The sequence below is a fragment of the Condylura cristata genome, unplaced genomic scaffold (genome assembly GCF_000260355.1).
Source record: "Condylura cristata isolate star-nosed mole 26May11 unplaced genomic scaffold, ConCri1.0 scaffold00021, whole genome shotgun sequence".
In the NCBI taxonomy this organism is placed as follows: domain Eukaryota; kingdom Metazoa; phylum Chordata; class Mammalia; order Eulipotyphla; family Talpidae; genus Condylura; species Condylura cristata.
Window position 1 is genome coordinate 12,261,217 of NW_004567122.1, and position 21,581 is coordinate 12,282,797.

The following is a 21,581-nucleotide window of genomic DNA, read 5'->3' on the forward strand; positions in this document are numbered from 1 at the left end:
AGGGTGTAGGCCACAAAGGGGGGGCTGAGATGATCCACTGGACAGATTGGGGAGGACAACAAGTGGATCTACTGAAATACATGGGCGAGGGGAACAGCAGGCGAGAGAGGACAGGTCTGCTGTACCATGTGGGTCAGCAAGCTGGCCAGGGGTAGAACTCCTGCTGAGGTGGCTGATGATAGCTTGATAGCGCTGAGACTTAACTCCTTGTGCCCTAAAGTTTTGCTGTCTTCCTGGATTTCTTGAATTCTGAGGACTGGTTCCAGTTCTTGTACCACTACCTCAGAACACAGTATCCACAAGTTGTAGTGGAATAGCTGCTACGTGGCAATTTAAAATTGATCATTACAGTTGAACTAGCGCTTTACAACACCCTATTTAGTAACTCCAAATGATTTTGTATGTGTTGTTATTTTTAGTCCATTATTCTTTCTTTCTTTTTTTAGTGTGCCACTCCCCTGCAACCACTCTTTTCAGAGTCCCTTTTTGGTTAAGTGGACACTTAGACTAAATTACCGCTGATTCCCACAGTGCAAACTTCCCCTAGTAGTTTGCCTTGCGCACAGAAAGAGAAAATTTGTCAAGTGGACCTTTCAACAGGAATAATTTTGAGGGGCCTCGTTTTTGACTGGTAGTTGTTTTTTCTTTATTTCACTGCTGTTTACTTATCTTGTAGCAAAGTTGTTAAAAATGAACACTTCCGGGCCCTCCCTGCTGGCACAGCGGGTTAAAGCACAGCACAAAGAAGCTTAAGCCACTTCCGCATGAGTTCGATCCCCGCCTGCCCCGGAGGTGACCACATGGTGCGGCAGACCTCTCCTGACCCGCCCGCTGCTCCCCTCAGCAGTGTACTTCGTCGATCTGCCTGTTCTGCGCCCCTCTCTGTCTCTGGTGAATCCTCTCACCCTCCGCATCTCTGGCCTGTACCCCAGTTCTGTATGGATAAATAAATAAATCTTCAAAAAAAAAAAACACTATAAAAATGAACACTTCCGTAGACAATCACAGGGATAAACAACTCTTTATAGCAAGTAGCATTCCATTTGAAAAACTCATTTTCAAATTTTGTGTTATGAATTTATTTAGCTTGAAAAAAGCAGTGTCGCTGATAAATGAAATAGACATAGGAAGATTTCCACGACTGCTCACCCGAATTCTTCAGAAACTTCACCTGAAGGTTTGTGATTTTGCATTTCTGGGTCTTGTAATCTACTTCTTATGATTTCATTGAAACTGTTTCGGCTTGGAGCCCTTTTTGTGAATCTAGCTCTCGGGAACACTGGGTCCCTGGAAAATTTGATAAAGTCCCACGAACAAAAGTTTTGGAAACTCTGCCCTAATTAATTTTCTTTTACTCTGGAAATTTTCACAGTTTATTTTATGCCAATGTTTATAGGAAACATTTAAGTGTGAATATGGTGTGTAACATTTTCCAAATGTGTTTGACCTTGAAACTGCTTTATCAACTATATTATTTGGGACTAAATTCTATGAAACATACAGTGGGAAAATCCATGGAAGACTGCATGATTTCATTCGCCTGTGTTTTGCTGTCGGCCAGTATTTCATCTTGTATTGAACCTGTTCACTTTTATTTTAAGGGTGTGGTTATTTTAGACTTACTGATATGTCATGATTCACTGCTTAGTCTCCAATCTAAGTTACTTTCTTTATCAGCTTAAAAATGTTAATTCCCTCCAAGACATTTACAGATCATCTACCTACTGACTGCTGTGTCTGTTGCTGGGAATTCCTATGAATTGAAAACCAGGACTCTCCTCTTTTGTTTCCCCAGTCAGGAGCTAATGGCAGAGCTCTTTCTGCATAGCTTTCTGCACTCTGATGTGTCTCTCAAATCCGAGTTCTCAGTCCTGGTTGGGATCCTCCTTCCTTTTTCTTTGTTCCCCACTATGTTCAAATTGATGTGTTTGCATCCAGTCTTCTTTTCTGTCACTTCGTCACAGTGCTATTCCATTTTTCCCTCTAATTTACTTCTCTTAAAAAAAGTTGATCATGTATTGGTATTCACAATCATCAATTCCTTTCCTTTGCCCCATGGAGAAAAGTTACAGATGTTTAACCTTGTATTATAGTGCTTTCTACGCACTGCATATAATTGTGTATCACCTGACATGTTGTAATAATACAACAATGTGGGCCAGAATGTGGCCCTAAACTCTATTCTCCTCCCTTTGCACTGCTTGGTTCACACTGGATGGGGTGCTTTTTCACTAGAACACGTCAGGAACTCCATTCTCTGCCTGCATCAACTCAGATTCCTTTACCAGTGGAACTCCTCTCCTGCTTCAGTGAGCAAGCTCTCCATCCTTCAGCGAGTTCACCATCACGCACTCATCACCCTGTCTCTCTTCTGTGCTGCTAAAACTCACCTTAGTGCTATAGCAGTATGGTGTTGCATGGTTAGAGGGTCTTTGACCTTGAATACCTCGTTCTACTCATCTTTATATTTCCTGTACTTAATATTGACATTTAATAACCTTCCTTGGAGTTAGTTTTTTCCTTACCAGAGGGGAACACAGAGCAAATGTAGGTATTCGTAACTACCTGACTATAATGAATTTGTGATATATAAGGAGAGACTGGAGAAGGAACAGCAACAACAACAGCAATAGTCAGTCACATTGTTTCCTCGGTGGTGCTGTTTTTTTTTTTTTTTTTAAGATTTATTTATTTATGCATGCGGAACTGAGGTACAGGCCAGAGGTGGGGGCGGGGGTGAGAGGATTCACCAGAGATAGAGTGGGGAGCAGGACAGGCAGATTAACAAAGTACACTGCTGAGGGGAGCAGCGGGGATCCAGGAGAGGTCTGCTGTGCCCTGTGGGTCACTTCCCGGCGGAGGATCGAACTTGTGCTGCGGTGGTGCCGATAGCTTCATAGTACTGTTTTTAACATTATTTACCACCAGGAAGGCCCGAGTGGTGCTGTTTTAATGGCCCTGTATCAGTAGCTCATCTGCTCTTTTACAGTGGCTATAAGAAATAGGTTCTGTTGTCAGCCTGCCTATCGATGAGGAAATTGAGGTAGATGCCGCTCAGGTAAATTACGCAAGGTCACTTGTCTCCAAAATCTACCCCTTTAACTGACTACAGTGAACCTCCAGAAAGAACACAAAATACTGTATACATCATTCTAGAAGTGCGTGATGCAGGCAGTGAAGACAGAACTTTTGCTTTGATTTCTGGAGCTGGTGGCCGCCTCCTTGGACAAGTGAGACAAAATGGGGCAAGAAACTCACGCGCCTCTTTCAGTCTTCAACCTGAGGGAGGATGGAGTATTTATGGGGAGACTGAGACGTATAGGCTTCCTTCCCTCAGTCCTCTCAGGCCCCTTCGGACGTGAGAGTAAGCTCGTGGCATCGTGGCCTAAGGAAGCCTTGCTCCGAGGTGTGTGGGTGCTGTAACATCAGAAGCAGGAAGAGGCGGTGAGACTGGGTAATCGTTGAGAGCTGAAGCAGTGAGGGCAGAAACTGCTGATGTGACGTGAGGACTTGCTGCTGAGAAAGAAAGGAAAGGTGCAGGGTTCTGTCCCGAGCGGAGCCAGGAAGTCCTCCTTTGCGGGGATTCCTCTTGGGATAGCCTCGTATGTCAAATAATGCTTGTCCTTGCCAGTGAGAATCTGCCTGATTTCTCTGCTGCACTCTTGTGTACTCCTGTAGCCTTGAGACAGACAGAGCCCTTCGGACAGTGAGACCTGTTTTGGGTGGATTGGTGAAGCGCTTTGGGGATTCACTTGCTCTTGTGTGATCAGGTTGGCAGTTTGACTTAACTACGGTTGTGTGCCCCTGGATAGAGGGTATCTGTTTTCTCCAGACTGATCCCTGGGATTACCTCGTAGGAAGGGCCACAGGGACACGATGTTTAGGGGACTTGTGTGCAGGCCCAAGCCTGGGTTTGGGAACTGGCCGTCTTCCTGGCCCATCCTGCATACTGAGATAGATGCCGCTCAGGTAAATTACGCAAGGTCACTTTGTGGGAATGGTTTTTGGTTGTTACAGTGAGAGGAAGGTGCTGTGGGCGTGTAAGGCCCAGGAGCTCGGAAGGACTGGCGTTGTGCAGGGCACTCCTGCCGGAGACTCGCCCGCCAGGCGTGCTGACAGAGCGTGCTCTGGGCAACGCTGGGAAGTCAGGCTGGCTTCTGTAGCGGGCAGCTTAGGCATAAATATTTATGGCTTCTGGGTTTTAAAAATAGCTGTCACTACTCATGCAAGAAAGAGATCTCATATACATCACTTCATAGAAGAGCCTTTTACGCCCTCACAGAAAGCCCATTGATGGACCTATGTTGTGTGGCTAGTTGGGAGGGGTCAGCTGTCTGGATTCCTGGTCACGGCAGGCTGCAAATAGCAACGTGAGGGCTGAAGGTGCCCTATGCTGAGGCATGTAGGCAGTTTCAAGAAGTGACCATGGGATGAAGTAGATGAATTTGACAGTCACACACATGAAATATGAAAGCACAGAAATCTTGAGTTTTTTTCCCTAACCTGAAAATCAACAGCATCTCCTAGAAGTTCTTTAGGATACTATTAGCACTCTGGTGTGCATAATCATGACCTTATTGTCATTAGAAACTAACTTTGTTAGCCAAATTTAGAATGGGTTCCATATATTTTAGAGAGGTTTCTTTCAAACGTTTACAATAAAAATTCATTTAGTTGTGAGATTCCCTTTGGGTTCCATTGGATTTCCTGCTGGGACAGATAAAGGCGTCTCAGATCAACAGATGGAGCAGTCACAGGGGTTAATCCAGCCTCTGCTTGCTCTGGGGACTTGAAGTGGTCTGTGGTGAAGAGGTGGTCCAGTGCAGAGAACAGCTCACCTAGGTGGACAAAGAAAAGAGAAACTTATTTTTGAGCGCATTTTATCTGGTGGTTAATAAGGTGGAGGACTTCTTACTAAATCAGTTAATGGGTTAAGAATGTTACATGCACGGCCCTCCCTGGTGGCGCAGCGGGTTAAAGAACTGCACTAAGAAACTAAAGCCACTTCCGCATGAGTTCGATTCCCGCCTGCCCCGGAGGTGACCACATGGCACAGCAGACCTCTCCTGACCCACCCGCTGCTCCCCTCAGCAGTGTAATTCGTTGATCTCTCTGTTCTGCTTCCCGCTCTGTCTCTGGTGAATCCTCTCACCCTCCACATCTCTGGCCTGTACCCCAGTTCTGTACGAATAAATAAATAAATCTTAAAAAAAAAAAAAAAAGAATGTTACATGCACACACTGTAAATGAGAGGTTATGCAGACTGCTGGTATCGGCGTGTGTGGGGCAGTGGGCCAGCTTGAACTCTGGATCAGAGTTCTGTCTAAATCATGTTCTGAGTTTTGATTTTTTTTTAATTTTTAAAATTTATTTATACAAGAACTGGGGTGTAGGCCAGAGGTGCGGGGGGTGAGAGGATTCACCAGAGACAGAGTAGGGAACAGAACAGTCAGATGTACTGAAAAATACACTGCTGAGGGGAGCAGCGGGCAGGTCAGGAGGGGTCTGCTGTGCCATGTGGGTCAGCTCCCTGGCTGGGAATTGAACTCGTGCTGCAGTAGCTGCTGATAGCTTCATAGTGTTTCTCTTTAACCTATTGCACCACCAGGGCGGGCCCATGTTCTGAGTTTTAAAACCATATTTGCACTCATAAATTTATAGCTTATATATGTATGTATATGCTTATTTATAGAAGACCTTTATCATTTTGTGACAGAGGTGACCTGATATCAACTACCTATGGAATTGAGATTAGTTCTCTATCATGGATGTTAAAATGAGCTTTTCCTCCAAAGAAATAAAAAGAGAAGTTGGAAGTGTGGATCTTTTAATTGACTTTTTTTGCGCCCTTTCAGTTAAACATGCGAAGAGTGTTTGCATTAAGAATTTTAATAGCATTTTAAATTGCACAAATAATTTATGAGTAACTTTTTGTTCTAAACCATTCACACAGTGTGGGCACACTGAATGCTGCCCCCCCTCCCCCTGGCTGACTCCTCCCCTCCTCCCCACTTAATCCTCTCCTGGGTGGATTTTCTCCTGTGTTGCTGCATCCTGAGTTGCCACAAAAATGAGCAATTTGAAACTGTAGTAAACGTTAATTATCTCTCATAGTTCCTGTAGCCCAAGAATTCAGGAAAGGCTGGGCTGGGTGTTTTGCCTTGGGATTTCCTAAGAAGTTGCTGTCAGGTGTTGGCTGAGCTTCTGTTACCTGCAGGCTTGCCTGGCGCTGGAGGGATGGGGTGTCCCCTTTCAAAGGAGTCAGCGGATGTTGTGGGTGACCAGCAGGGCTTCTTCAGCAGCAGGGGACCCAGGGGAGGGAGGTGCCGCCCCTTGGATGACCCATACTTGGCGGTCACTGAGCTTTGTGCTCTGCTTGGTGGAAGTAAGCCGTCAAGTCTGGCTCACACTCTAGGGCAGGGAAGTCCGCTTCATCTTTGGAGGGAGTGTCCAAACTTGGCATTTGTAACGAAGCCCTGACACTTCCCGAGAGGTAGCCTTGGGTATGACGTGGTTTTTGCCTTTCCAGAGCTTTTCTCCTGTGCTAACAAATGCAATGTGTGCACGGGTCATGCACATGCAGTGGAGTCTGGGGTCGACGTGCTGTTATGGGGGTGGCGTGAGACTGTACCTTTCTGTGGGAGTCGCCTCTTCCCTTAACACTTGCACCTGGGATCTTTGCACCTTAACCTGTGGAGCACGGCCTTATTCTTGGCGTGTGCTGTTTGCCCAACCTGCCAAGGCACGCACGTACCTACGGCAAACGGAAACTTGGCAGCCAACTTCCACTTTAAAACTTCAGTTTCTTGGACATTTCATCTTTAATTATGTAATCTGGGAGTCAGTCCAGTTGAGAGGTAAAAAAAAAAAAAAAGAAAGAAATAGATGTCCTTCACTTTCTCCTCCATTCTCTTTGTTTATAGCTGCATTCTCCATTCGCCGTTCTGACATCTTGTAAGAGCGGCCTTATTTTAGGGGTGCATGGGGATGGGGAGAAGAGAGGTTTCCCTTGTCAGTGTCACCTTGTTAATGTCACGTGCTGGAAGAGCTTGAGACACCGCCTTTTGCTGCCCTCCTCCTACATGCTGGGGGCACTGAAACTTACTTTTCTACATGCCAACGACTTTTATTCTTGTCAGAACAGCTTGTGTGGTGTATATTAAAAGGAATCAGATTAACCAGCTTGGAAATTACGTTGTAAATAAATGTTCATTGAATGTAATGCAACATGTGATTTATGTGATCTGAAGGTTTAGTGATTATGTAGAAATAATGTTATTTTTTTTTAAAGATTTATTTATTTGTGCATACAGAACTGGGGTGCAGGCCAGAGGCTCAGGGGTGGTGAGAGGCTTCACCAGAGGCAGAGTGGGGAGCAGAAGAGGCAGATTTATGAAGTACACTGCTGAGGGGAGCAGCGGGCGGGCCAGGAGAGGTCTGCCACGCCATGTGGTCACCTCCGGGGCAGGCGGGAATCGAACTCGTGCGGAAGTGGCTTTAGCTTCTCAGTGCTGTGCTTTAACCCGCTGCGCCACCAGGGAGGGCCACAAATAATGTTATTTTATCTCTTGAACTGATACTAGCTCATTATTTCAAGCAAAGGTACCCTAATCACATGTTTGGCATTTTCAAATTAGGCTCCTGAGGTGAGTGATGCCTTACTATTTCGTTCCTTAGGCACAAAATAGTTACTAGCTTTCAGAAACCAAAAGTATGCCTGCTTCCAGGCAGAGATATCTTGAGACTTCTGAGTCTTGTCTGTGTTGCTGTTGGGGGAGGAGACCCCACAGCGGCAGAGTTGTTTTTAGTATTTATGGTTATTGGAAAACTGTTCTAAAGTTGTACATGTTTCATACTTGATAAACCAGTATCTTTAGCTCAGGGAGGTTATTTTGGAAATGAAAGAAAGGAGACACGCCAGAGAGTACAGTGAGATGGCTGCTTTCCATGGATCGCTCGTCTGAGTTATGTGTGTAGTATGCAGGTTATGGGAAATACTGAAATGAGGGAAAAGGTGTCATTTCCTGCTCTCACAGTGTTACAAGCCGTACTGTGTTGTATGTTCTGAAAGTAAACCCTACCTTTGCAGAACTCTTCCTAATAGAAATTGAGTAATTATTTGTTTGTAAGTCTTTCTGATTGGACTGTTGTATTCCTGAGTTCATGAACTGTGTGTCTATGGAGCATGTATGGTAGATACCCGGGAACTGTTTGTGATTAGTGAAGAGGGAAATTACTATTAATTATTGGTAACATTTGCAGTTTTACCTTCTAATTTGTTTGTTCTAAATGGTCTTTTGTTATATATTTTTTACTGTTACTTTCCACCTCCTGGAAAGCATGCAATTTAAAATACCGTTCTTTAAAGATGAACTTTTGGGCCCTCCCTGGTGTTGCCATGGGTTAGAGCACAGCACTATGAAGCTGTCTGCAGCCACTGCAGCAAGAGTTTGATTCCCGGCCAGGGAGGTGACCCACATGGTGCAGCAGACCTCTCCTGACCTGCCTGCTGCTCCTCTCAGCAGTGTACTTCAGTCAGTTTGCCTGTTCTACTCCTCACTCTGTCTCTGTGATTGCTCTCACCCCCTGCACTTCCGACCCCAGTTCTTGTACGCATAAATAAATAAATCCTTTAAAAAAAGGATGAACTTTCTCTGGCAAATTCCACATGAACTGTACAGTGGCTTTGAGGTATTGAAATTTACAAATGCATCAACTTCTTTCTTTCAGGTTCTCATTCATATGTGAATGAATGGGTCTTCTGCCTGGTGTTGAGTTTTGAGTACCTGACTGTGGATTTTATGTTTTGTAGACGGAGAACAGTTTCAGTGATGAAGAGGAAGAAAAACTTCAAGCTGCATTTTCTCTAGAAAAACAAGATCTTCACCTAGTTCTTGAGACAATATCATTCATTTTAGAACAGGTATTTTTATTACCCCAAATTTTCTATTCATGGTTTGTTTACATACATGTTTTGCTGTCATATCTGGAATGTTCTGTTTCAAAAAAAAAAGAAAGAAAGGAAAAGTGTGCAGGTAGAAGCTGTGAATATATTTTAATCACGAAGTTAATGTATTAAAAACATTTTTAATAGCTGATAATCCCCTCACAGTTCCCCTTTGTGGAATTGTTATATTCCACAAAGTAGTTTTGGTGTCGAGTAGCCTGCTTAAAGTACCGACAGTAGAAATTCCCATCTTGACTTGAGACAGAAAAGAGTTTAACTTTTAAATCAGCAAAATGAACACATTGAAGAAATACAAGAAATGATCTGGGAGGATTTGTTTCAGGAGAATGATAAAGGAAACATTTAGGAAAGAAATAGTTGTCTGAGGATCTTTTGTCAGACTGTTTCTTCCCCCACAAGCTCCCCGCTATCCCAATGCTCCCAGCTAGATTGTATCCATCAGTTATGTTCCCATTCAGTGATCCCTCCTCCCTCTGCAGCCCTCGCGGGCACGTGCACGCTATCAGGCGGTCTTTGCCTTGCTTGACTTCCTTTTCTCCTTAGCTCAACATAATAGAGACCATATTAGTCTTTCACCATTTCATCTGTGTCACTTACGTCTCCTTTGTTGGATTCTGAATTTGTGAGGGTTAAGGTCATATTTTTGTGCCTTTTGCAGAAACCTAGCCCATGGCTGGATTTAACATAAGAGTCTCAAGAAATTCAGGTTATAATAGGAAACTTGTGAAAGAAAAGCACTACCAGTACTGTAGCTTCCTGAACATTCTTGTGAGCAGACATGGCTAGGAGAACACAGTGCTAGGCATTGCATCAAATTGGCTTAGATAGGCTGCAGAGCTTGAAGATGATGCATCCTTGGGGGCTTTCAGTAGAGGAGAAGGGTCATCCAGTAGGTATCAGGCCAGTGGGAACATTGGAACAGAATAACGCAAGAAATTCAGCAGACTTTAATATTTTTTTCTGTTGCCTGGGAATTTGGTAGAGGAAGTTAGTTTTGAGACAATCTTTCTTGAAAAAATTTTGTCCCTCAGGAAAGAAAGCCATTGTACATGTCTTTAAAATAATTAAAATGAGAGTATTGCTTCACGTAACTAAAGAAAAGACATTTTTAGCTACATGAGCGGAAGACTACTTAACCCATGGGCAAAAATGAAAAAGGCTGGTCTGAATTCTTCATTCGGTCTTCAGTCTTCCAGCCATCAGCTGTGTGTATTGTTTTTTGTAAAACAAACATTTTCGCAATAGAAGTTTGAGATGTTATTTCGCCTTACATCACTGCCAAATCATTTTACCCGATTGTCATCTGAGATCTTTACATGACTGCGAGGCATTTGCCTCCCACAGGCCGTGTATCACAACATGAAGCCCACGGCTTTGCAGCAGCAGCTAGATGCCATCCACCTGAAGGCAGACAGAGCAGAGGCATTCGTTCACGCCTGGTCTTCCATGGGTCAAGAGACGGTCGAAAAGTTCAGGCAGCGGATTCTCGCGCCCCACAAGGTAAGGGATGTACCACCCCAAAATCATTTTCAGTAACGCATGACACCATGGTGATCCTCAAGAAGAGTGTTTGCAGAGAGGTAGTCAGGCGAGAGAAAGAATACATACATTATTCCTATCAAATTATTTCCATGCATAAATTTATTTGCTACCACGCTGGAATGTCATCTTATTTGCTAGTTTAAAACCATGCCTCTCCAACTTGAGAAGAGGAATGAGACTTCTTTCTGAGTCCTGAAGCAGAGTTGGTTATTCTTTTCACTGTTTTCCTTTGTAATGTACTGTTATTTTTACTGAATAAAATCAAATGATTTGTTTTGTGTCTCTACTAATGACTAGTAATATACCTTGCATATAAAAGGCCCTCAGGATTTGTTCAGTAGGAAATAGTTAACAAAATACTTTGGAAAAAATATAAAAATATTGTCACAAAGCCTGTTAGTACTTTTAGTCACTCCTAGTGAAGGATAAGATCATACAGATTTTCCCTTTTATCTGATTAACATGGCATAGTACATAATGACTTCTCAGGCCTTCAACTAAGTGTGTCTTCCTGGGACAAATCTTACTTGCCTAATGCTTGTTGTATTTGATTGGCTAGTGGTTTCTGAAAACTCTTTCCATCGGTGTTGCTGAGTGACATTCGTCTGTAATTTTTGTGATCTTGGCGGGGGCCCGAGAGCCCCCCTGCAACTCACCAGTAGTCTCTGAGAGCTCCAGGAGCTGTAAATCCTGTCTGCATGTCATGCTCGCTGTTGATCCTCGTAAAATCATCCTGCCAGCTTTATGGTGGCATCTTGCGCTTTGCATTTGCATTTTCCTAATAACATTATGTTAATGAGCTTTTTACATGCTTGCTTATCATTATATATCTTCGTTGGGGAAGTGACTGTTTAGCTCTTCGGCCTAATTATTTTTGATACTGTGACAGAGAACATGCCCCATCATGGTAATGTAAAGGAAAGTTAGACGTGTAAATCCCAGCATGTAGAACTGCATGGAATTTTTTCTTTTTTCTATTATCACACTATGAGGTTTCTTTCTGTTGAGTTTTAGGAGTTGTTTATGTATTCTGCATGTCAGAAGTCCTTCGTCAGAAGTGATTTGCCTACTCTGTAGTTTTCCTTCTGCTAGCAGAATAGAAACAATTGATACTAATGAAATGTGATTTCTCAAGTTTTTTCTTTTATTGATCCTGCCTTTGGTTTTGTGTCTAAGAATTTGTATGCATTTTTCAATCACTTTTAAGATCCATTTAAAGTTAATTTTGTATAAGGCATAGGTGCAGGGCAAAGTATTTTGTTGTAGTCCTTGCCACATATAACTCAAATTTGTGTTACGTATTTTTTATCTTTGAAAAGGAAGAAAATAATTACTTAGTGAGTGTAACTTCACCCTGCTACCCCGTGAGGGCCATGATGAAGCTGAGCTCGGAATCAGATCTCTTGTGCAAGCCCTTGGGGTGCCCTAGAGCTCATGCTTATACACTGTCTGCCTTTGCAGAGGATGTGGGGTTAAAATAGCCATGCGTCAGAGTAGATCGTGTCACTTCCACTGTAACAAGAATATGTGGCAGTGCCTTAGATAATGACAGAAAGGTGTGTTCCCAACGTCTTGTTTTCTGTTAACGCAGGGGCTGCTCCCCAGAACTCTGAGTGTTGCTGGTAGTGCATCATCTGTTGGCCGTCATTCCAAATTCAGAGTCTACTTTGATTAAGCCATATATTAAAAGAGCAAAAGGTGCTTATTTTTCATGCAGCTTATTTTTGTTTTCTGTTTTTAGACCTGATAAGTGAGGGATTGAGAGGTTGAGAATTGATTTTCTTTTTAAAGACTTATTTATTTATGCACACAAGAACTGGGGTATAGGACAGAGGTGTGGGGGTGTAAGAGGATTCACCAGAGATAGAGTGGGAACAGAACAGGTAGATTGAGCAAAATACACTGCTGAGGGGAGCAGCAGGCAGGTCAGGAGAGGTCTGCTGCAGCATGTGGGTCACCTCCCTGGCCAGGAATCGAACTTGTGCTGCAGTGGCTGCGGAGAGCTTCATAGTGCTGTGCTCTAACCCATTGTGCCAGTAGGGCGGGCCTGATAATTGATTTTAATAATAGCCTTTTCAGGAAATGACTTACGGCATTTAAAAACTTCATCCCATCTTACTTAAAAAAAAAAATTACTCTTAACCTCTTTGGAGACTTGAGACTGAAATGTCACCACTGCTTACTTCACTTGTATTGTTCCCTCTCATCACTATTGAGCAGGTCAGCAGTGTCCTTCTGACAGGGCTTTTAGAGTCCCCTTTGTGATAATGCCTGCGTAGGGAGGGTGTTTATGAAGCTGAAAGGTTCCCCTTTCAGACAGAACCTGAATATTTAGTTTTACTCCTTAAAGTCTATTTTGCGTTCCTTTTCATGTATTTAAAGTTTTTAATAAATTTGCTTTTTCAATTGAGGTCGCGTTGGCACCTCCCCGCACCCCCAGTTAGCACCACCGTGCATACATACGTTTACACTGTATTAAATGTAAGGACTTACCTGTCAGATATTGTTGGCATCTGTATCTTTTCTCTGAGACCTTACAGAGAGTGAAGTTCTTCTTTGTATAATATTTTCTAAGCTCTGTGATGTTCTTCTCTTACCATCGCTACCTGCCAACTTTGGTGACTCCTAATCTGCTTAGATTCAGAGCTCTTGTCTGGACGTTCGCATGATTGGTGATGCGTTTCCTTGGTTCTTTTTAGCTCTTTATTCAGGTGTTATTGGCACCTTTATCGTGGTCATTATAGAACTGTCCCCACTTCTGTGGTATCTTTTGACTTCATTGTCCCCTAAAATACTCTTACTCAGCCATTGTGTATTTTAGATGTGCGTTGGCTTCATGCCTTTACTACTGAACTATAAGCTCCACAAAGGTAGGAATCACTGTCTTTTTGCTCACTGCTGTATTTTCACTACTATAAAGGCCCTTGGTACAGAGTGATTTCTCAGCATCTAATTGTTGAATGAGCAAATGTATATTTCCCTGCTTTACACATTGTGCTATTTTGATGTTCAGTCTGTTGGGTTTTCTTATACAGATGGGTGTTTGTACTGCTGGGCAGGGAAAGAATAGTGAAGACAGGAGGATGTGGATGACATTTTGTGTTTCTTAGTGTGTTTTTGTGTTTTCGTCTGGTTGTCTTTAAATCTTGGGTTACTTATTTCGTTGACTCTTGAGTTTTGCTGAAATACGCTATTTCAGTCATTGGATTTTCTTTCACCTTTAAAAGTGGGGCTATAGAAAGACTTGCTTAAACTTGAAGTGGAAATTCCCTAGGCAAAAATAGATGATGTCATTAGCTGTGGGTGCAGCAATCCATTTAAAGAGTTTTAGATCTAAGGGACCCTTAATCAGCCTTACTTGAAATAGAAACGTGTTCTCTGCTTTATAAACAGTTGGCTAAAACCGGAGCCATTAACAAATTAAATAAAGGTTTTGCTAATGCCAAAGATGTGTGCTGTTAGAGAAATGGCTTCTTATGTCATAGTTTCAAAGATGTTCTCTTGCTGAGGGAGCTGATGTGCTTTTTTCAAGTGTTGCCAATTGCGAGAGCTTTAGTTGAATGACTCTACAGTGTCCTCAAACTCGTATTGTTATCTTCGTATATTCTTGACAAGGGAAAGTGGTAAAAAGGTGGAAGGATGAGTCATTGAAACTTCTCCTCAGTACCTTGTAATTTAGATATTAAGCCACGATTAGTTATTTTGGCCAAGTCAAGGTGATCTTGAAGTTCCATGCCACCTTGGCAGTGAGACAAGGTTGACCTCCCTGCATCCAAACTTGAGGGTACAGGTTAGGGCATCTCCCTGAGTTGTGATGGTCAGATTAGTTTAGGAGACCTTTCTGGATGGCTCCCATCCCCTGGGGACGGCTTGGTGGGCTGTGTGGTCTGAATTACACAGTGTGCTGGGGGACACAGGCTGTCTCCGGGCTACAGGGCAGCTCCTGGAGAAACTTCCGATTTTGATCTGCACGTTGTCCGTCAAATGGATTCGCTTCTGTGTCATACAAATACCCTAAAGCATAGCAGTCATTTCTGAGGCCCTGACACTGTCTTTGCAATACTTACAAATGTCAGAGGAGAAATTGGATTCTCTAGAGGCCAGTAGGAGAGTCACCAGAGCCTGGATCCTAATGTTGTTGCCACTGACAGCGGATAATCGGTAGCTTGAACATGTTCTCCTTTTGCATCTCTACATTCCTCTGCTATAGCTTTTGCCTATTCACTCTTTTTAGAACTAATGTTTAGAAATAATGAATTACACGTCGCATAGTTTAACCCGTGTTCTTCTAAATCGTGCAGTTTGGTGAGTCTTGATAGAGGTATACCAGTGAGATTGTTCCCAGACTCAAGAAACAGCGTTTTCACACCCTCAAATGTTTCTCATGCCCCTTCACCGTCTCTTCTGCCCTTCCTCCCCGAATCCTGACCCAGGGAAAACACTGATCTGCTTTCTCTCACTCTGCATTGCATCTTCTAGGATTTTATTTAAGTGCTGTCAGACAGGGGGACCTGTTTCCTGTGTGCTTCTTCCACTGAGGAGGATTTGAGCTTCATCCGTGTCGTGGCACGCGTTGGTAGTTTCTTCTGGGTAGGGTGGTGTTCTGCTCTGTGGCTGTGCCACCGTCGGTCGGCCCTTCACATGTTGCTGGGTGTCTGGGCTGTCTCCTTTTCTCGGCTGCTTTGGATAAATCCAGTAACATTCATGTATGTGACTTTGTAGGACCAACATTTTCACTTATCTTGGGGGAATACTAAGAGGTGAATTGATTAATTAATTTGATGAGAGACTGCCCATTCTCCAAAGTGGTCACCCATTCCAAAAGCAGCAATTTATTTTGGCCAACACTTGGTGCTTTCAGTCTTTTAAACTTTAGGCATCTGATTCATATAAGGGTAGTAAACAGAAGCATGTTGAACGTGGTGTTTTATGTTTATTGGCTCTGTGGGTATCCTTTTTCTGTTTTCTGTCTATTTAAACTTTGTCCTTTAAAAAAAATTTATCTTGTTATACAAATTTGTTATTTATATTGTTACATATATATACACACACACTAGATATCATCATAACTTATTCACTTTATTAGTGAATGGCAAGAATTCTTTATATATTTGGAATGTAAGTCCTTTGTCAGATATTTGTACCAGATGTAGTTTGACCTGCCTTTCCTTTTTCTTAATGGTGAGTTTTAAACAACAGACTGTTCCTTTTGCTCAGTCCTGTTAATAATTGCTTTCTTTCATAGTGCCTGCCTGCTCTTAATGTCCTGTCCCAAATCTTTGTTTATTCCAAGATCACAAAGATTTTTTTCTTTCGTGTTTTTTTGTAGAAATGTAAGGTTTTCAGCGTTGACATCTAGAGCTGTGATCCATTTGAGTTCATTTTTGTGTTTGGTGTTAGGGAGCACTGGTTAATTTTGTTTCTCTTGGCATCTTTGCCAGAGTCAGTTGGTGGGTCTTTATCCTTCCACCAATGCCACATTGTCTTGGTTGCTGTTACCTAATAAGTCTTGAATTTAACTAGTTTAGCCCCTTGTTTAAACTTAAAAAAAATCACATCGACTCCTGTAGGATCAAGTGCATTTCTATTTCCATTTTAGAATCAGCTTGTCAGTGAATGATTCCCTACACTTTTTTTTTTATTAAGTAACTTGATAATTTAATCACCACTTACAATGTGACTCTATTTGCAAATTTGTTTTAAGTTCTAAGCAGGTTAATTTTTCAGAGTGTAGGTGCATAAATTGGGGACTGTGAGGTTAAAAGTGGCTTAATGGGATCTCCTGTAGGGCCTCTCAATAACAAAATGTTGAAAATTTTGCTGATTTGATCAATGAACCTATTTGGGCTGATCACAGACATTTTCTCATATTCTATAGCATTTTCTTTCCAAAGGAAAAACGTGAGTAGTTGAGGTATAGTCATTTGCATTGTTATTGTGGACCTGCATGTAGACTGTTGCTAATGAATTGTACTCCTAATTAATGGCGTCATCTTGTTTCCTTTGGCAATACTCCGTACATATATATATTGCCTCAGGAAATCAGGCTCCATATAGCACAGTAGAAAAGATGGAAACTTGTCTGTCTTAAAGAAAAGCAAAGTTATTCTGAATCCGCTTAAGTTATTCTGAATCCGCTTAAGTGAAGGTTTAGTTATATACATATATATATGCCATTTTTGAAGGATCTTCAGTAATTGCTTTTCCCAGCAGCGATTGTTTTCTGATGATACAGGTTTGTAATGAGAAACATTTCAAAAGGCTAACCCAAACCAGCTTACAACAAATTGAAAAATGCCTTTTACTGTGTGAAAAATTTAGAGAAGTTCGTATCTCATACTTCATCCTGTGTGTGTACTTTTAGAATGCAGAGGACATACAAGAGCCTTCTAGAATTATGGAGACCTTGTGGGGAAGCACCTTTGTTTTAAATGCCAAAATCAGATACCAAAGAATCAGGTGTAAATATGAATGTGCAAGTTTTCCATAGTTATTCATATTTATCTTCTCATCTTCATGTGCCTTCCCTTAAAAAATTATTCATATTATCTTCTTTTTCCTCTTCATGCTCCTTCCCTTAAAAAAAAAAAATCAGTCTTTGGAGGCAATTATAGAGCTTTACATGCAATTGTAAGAATTAATGCAGAGAGATCCCAGGTATCTTTTACTCAGTTTCCCCCAATGGTAACATCTTGAATTTTTGATTTCAGATTTAATCTCCCTTTCGGAAGATTTAATATCCTTTCATAAGCATTTAATCTCCAGTTTTATTTCTCCATGGTTCAGTGTTGGTCGGTTGTATGTTCTAAGAATACCTGTTGTGTTACTGTATGTGGTTATTAGCCTTTCTCTTTCTGTGATACCTGTTGAATGTCTCTCCTTTTACTTCTGATTTTATTGTTTTCTTGTCTTCTCTTGATTTTCTTGGTGAGTCTAGTTAAAGGTTTGTCAATTTTATTTATCTCTTGAAAGCAACTAGCTCTCAGCTTGACATTCTCTTGTCATTTTAGACTGTTTTGTTTATATCGTCTCTGATCTTCGTTCTACATTCTTTGTGATTTTTCTAGTCTGTAAGGTGTAAAGTTAACTTGTTTATTTGACTTTTTCGTTTGTTCGTTTCTTGAAATAGGCACTAGCACTATGAACTTCCCTCCTTGAAATACTTTTGGGCATCCTATTAAGTTACGCTGCATCTTATTTACATTTTTATTTTCTCATGGTATTTTTCTATTTTTAAAAATTTCTTCTTTGATCCATTGTTTTTTTTTAAGATTTATTTATTTGTGCATACAGAACTGGGGTACAGGCCAGAGGCTCGGGCGGTGAGAGGCTTCACCAGAGACAGAGTAGGGAGCAGAACAGGCAGATCGACGAAGTACACTGCTGAGGGGAGCAGCGGGCGGGTCAGGAGAGGTCTGCCGCGCCATGTGGATCTCCTCCGGGGCAGGGGGCCTGATCCATTGGTTTTTAACATACATTATGTTTTTATCTTCCAAAATATATGTCCGTACTATGAAAGCCCCACACTGTAATAGCAGCCCGAAGAAAGGAAAGAGGAGGCTTACATACTACCTGACTTTGAGCTGGACTATAAAGCAATAGCATTAAAAGTATTACGCCATTTGGTATTGGCACCAAAACCAAAACAAAAAGATACATGGATCAGTGGAACAGAATCAAAAGCCCAGAAGTAAAGCCATATATACACCAGTACCTAAGATCCATAAAATGGGGCAAAAAGATGGGCCCTTTCATAAATGGTGCAAGGAAAATTGGAACACTGCGGTGAAAGAATGAAGGTAGATTACTGTGCCGGTACCACACACAAACATCTCTAAATGGATTAAAGATTTGGACGTATGACCAGCAACCATAAGAGACACAGAAGAAAACATTGGCAATATATTCCATGATACTAATAAAGATATTTTTGGTGACTGAATTCCTGTAGCAGCATAATAAAAAGTGAAATAAATAATTGGAATTACCTCTATACAGTGAAAGAAAATACAAGATGATTTAAGCACTAGCCCGTTGAATGGGAAAAAACTAGATAATATGTAACTGGGAGGAGATTGATATCCAAGAGATATAAAAAAACCAACCAACCCACTTGCTAAATGGTGAGCAGATGTGAACAGACAGATCACCAGTGGTTCATGTTGTTCTTGTATTAAATACATTCTTGACTTCATAACTAGTATTGACGCATTATGTACTGAATTACTGAAATGATTATTGTATTTGCCAATTTTAATATAAAAGGTGGGTTATAGTGATAGAATATTCCAGTTTAGCAATTACGTCTCTAATTTTATGTGTATTTATGATTGATTATAGCATCAATAAATGGTTGTTTAATGAATATCCATACACACAATTCTGAAAACCTCTTCAGTATTCCTTCAGTATTTCTAAGCAGTATTTTAAAACTGTAGGTAGCCTTAAGATGATGGTTTAGTGGGTAATGAAATCAACCTAGAGGGTTTTGAAATAACATTAAAAAAAAAGAAGAAACCTAAAGACATGAAAGAATACTGTACTGCATAAACATTGTTTTCTGGAACTTTCCTTTATCAATGTACAACATAAACTGTATAATCTTGGCTTGTGTTGTTGTCTAAACGGTGGTTATTATTTCAGAGAACCGCTAGTTAAAATCTGGTGATGACTTCACATTTTTCTGTTTCGATTTAGAAGAGTAAATATTGTTGTACTTTTGGCTTTGTGCTTAGAATTGTGGTTTATGAAGCAGTTACAACATTTAAGCTGATACTGAAGTTGATCCGTGGAAATTAGAGGGAGATGAAAGCTATATTTTGGACTAATATCTTAGTAATATTGTCAGGGAAGAAGCGAAACACATAAAAACTACCAGTTTTACAGTTTTGGCATGTGTTGAAAATATTAGAAATAGTAGTGACTCATTCTCCTTGGGTTTTATATTATATTATTATATTAAAACTAGGAGGTTGAGGGGCCCTCCCTGGTGGCGCAGCGGGTTAAAGCACAGCACTGAGAATCTAAAGCCACTTCCGCATGAGTTCGATCCCCGCCTGCCCCGGAGGTGACCACATGGCGCGGCAGACCTCTCCTGACCCGCCCGCTGCTCCCCTCAGCAGTGTACTTCGTCAATCTGCCTGTTCTGCTCCCTGCTCTGTCTCTGGTGAAGCCTCTTACCGCCCCTGAGCCTCTGGCCTGTACCCCAGTTCTGTATGCACAAATAAATAAATCTTTAAAAAAAAACAAAAACTAGGAGGTTGATTAATATATGAGGACTCAGATTTCAAAAGTATATATATTTATTTATCACTACAGAACTGGAGTCCAGGCCAGAGGTGCAGGGGCAGTGAGAGGATTCACCAGAGACAGTGAGGAGCAGGACAGGCAGATTGACTGAAACAAACTGCTGAGGGGAGCAGCGAGTGGCAAGGAGAGGTCTGCCACACCGTGTGGGTCACCTCGCTGGCCAGGGATTGGACTCATGCTGCAGTGGCTGTGGATAGCTTGATAGTGTGGTCTTTAATCCCTGTGCCACCAGGGAGGCCCAGGACTCAGATTTAAATTTGAATATGAAATAAATCCAATTAGATGAGCACGGTGCCTGGGTATTTTAATATACAAAAGCCTGATGTACACAGGATAGAAATGTGTTTTAAATAGAAGCAAGTGTAGTTTAGTTACCTTCAGGCAAAATTCTACACTAGATTTTGTTGTTTCATAGGTACTTAAAATATTGATGACTTTCATATTTGTTTTTCAGTTATGAGTCTCATAGGAACAATTAAATAATATGCTGTAAGATTTTCACCTTGTCCCAGGGTTTTTTTCTTACTCATGTTTGTATCACATATTATTGATCTGACAAATAATAGAATAATGTGTTCCAGGTAATGTAAGGAATTACTTGCTTGTCACAGCTTTTCCTTACCTTGTACAATGGTGGTGTTTGGAGCTTACATCCTGCTTATTTTAGGTGATGTTTACTAGTTTTAATTTTTCTGTCATTTTTCATGACTAAATTTAGGTTGTGTTTTGGCTAGAAAATTGCCTAAATGACGTGGTCCTCACAGAGACCCTATCTAGCAGCCTGTCTGGTTTGCCACTTTTTGCTGATGTCAATTTTGACCTTTTGGTTAAGATGTTGTTTCTTTTTTCCATTGCATACTTACTATTTTTCTTTTGTAACTGAAAAGCATGTGTGGGTAGATACTTTGTGACTGTATAAACATCCCATTCCAAATCAAACTTTCCTCACTTAGATTTAATTTCCTTTGATAACTCTTAAATAAATTTCTTATAACCTTTGAGTTTTATTTTGAAACAATTTCAAGGTTTGAGAAAAGTTGCAATGATAGTATCAGGAGCCTCCATAAACTTTACTATAATTCTCAATTGTTTATATTTTTCATACTTATTTATATTACATCTTTTAAAAATATTTATTTATTTATGCATATGAGAACTGAGGTACAGCCCTGAGGTATGGGAGAGTGAGAGCATTCACCAGACACAGAGTGGGAAATACAACAGGTAGAGTGACCAAAATACACTGCTGAGGGGAGCAGCGGGCAGGACGGGAGAGGTCTGTTGGACCATGTGGGTCAGCTCCCTGGCCCGGGGATTGAACTCATGCTACAGTAGCTTCCCAGTGCTGGGCTGTTGTGCCACAAGGGAGGTCCCTGTTTTTCGTTTTTAAATGGGAATAGCATACCTTCTCAAATAGTGTTGATTTTCTTTGTCTCTTACTTTCATTGAAAAAAGGGTTTGCTTTGTTTTTGTTCTTGCTTTAATTAATTGTAAGATTTCTTTAATTTCTAGTTATCCCTGCTGTGTTTTCTCATTTGAAAATGACTACCAGTCATTTTCTCTGAAATTTTATGTGTTAGTATATATATGGGGCTAGGCCTTTATATAAACTTAGCAACTTTATTTTTTTTTTGTTTGTTTGTTTTTGTTTTCAGTTACTCCTTCAACTGGGCAAAGGGCAAATATTTATTTATTTATTTATTTGTGCATACAGAACTGGGGTTCAGGACAGAGGCTCAGGGGCAGTGAGAGGCTTCACCAG

The 21,581-nt window shown here is 41.3% G+C and overlaps 1 protein-coding gene across 2 annotated transcripts in view; it reads left to right on the plus strand.

The window, feature by feature from the left end:
• COMMD10 (COMM domain containing 10) overlaps positions 1-21,581 on the plus strand; it is a 117,251-nt gene that overhangs the window by 1,220 nt on the left and 94,450 nt on the right. For both annotated transcript variants that reach the window (XM_004686647.2, XM_012727707.1), the window contains exons 2-4: positions 1,087-1,177; positions 8,813-8,923; positions 10,313-10,468. In XM_004686647.2, coding sequence (XP_004686704.1) covers positions 1,087-1,177; positions 8,813-8,923; positions 10,313-10,468 — 358 coding nt within the window. The remainder of the gene's footprint in view (positions 1-1,086; positions 1,178-8,812; positions 8,924-10,312; positions 10,469-21,581) is intronic.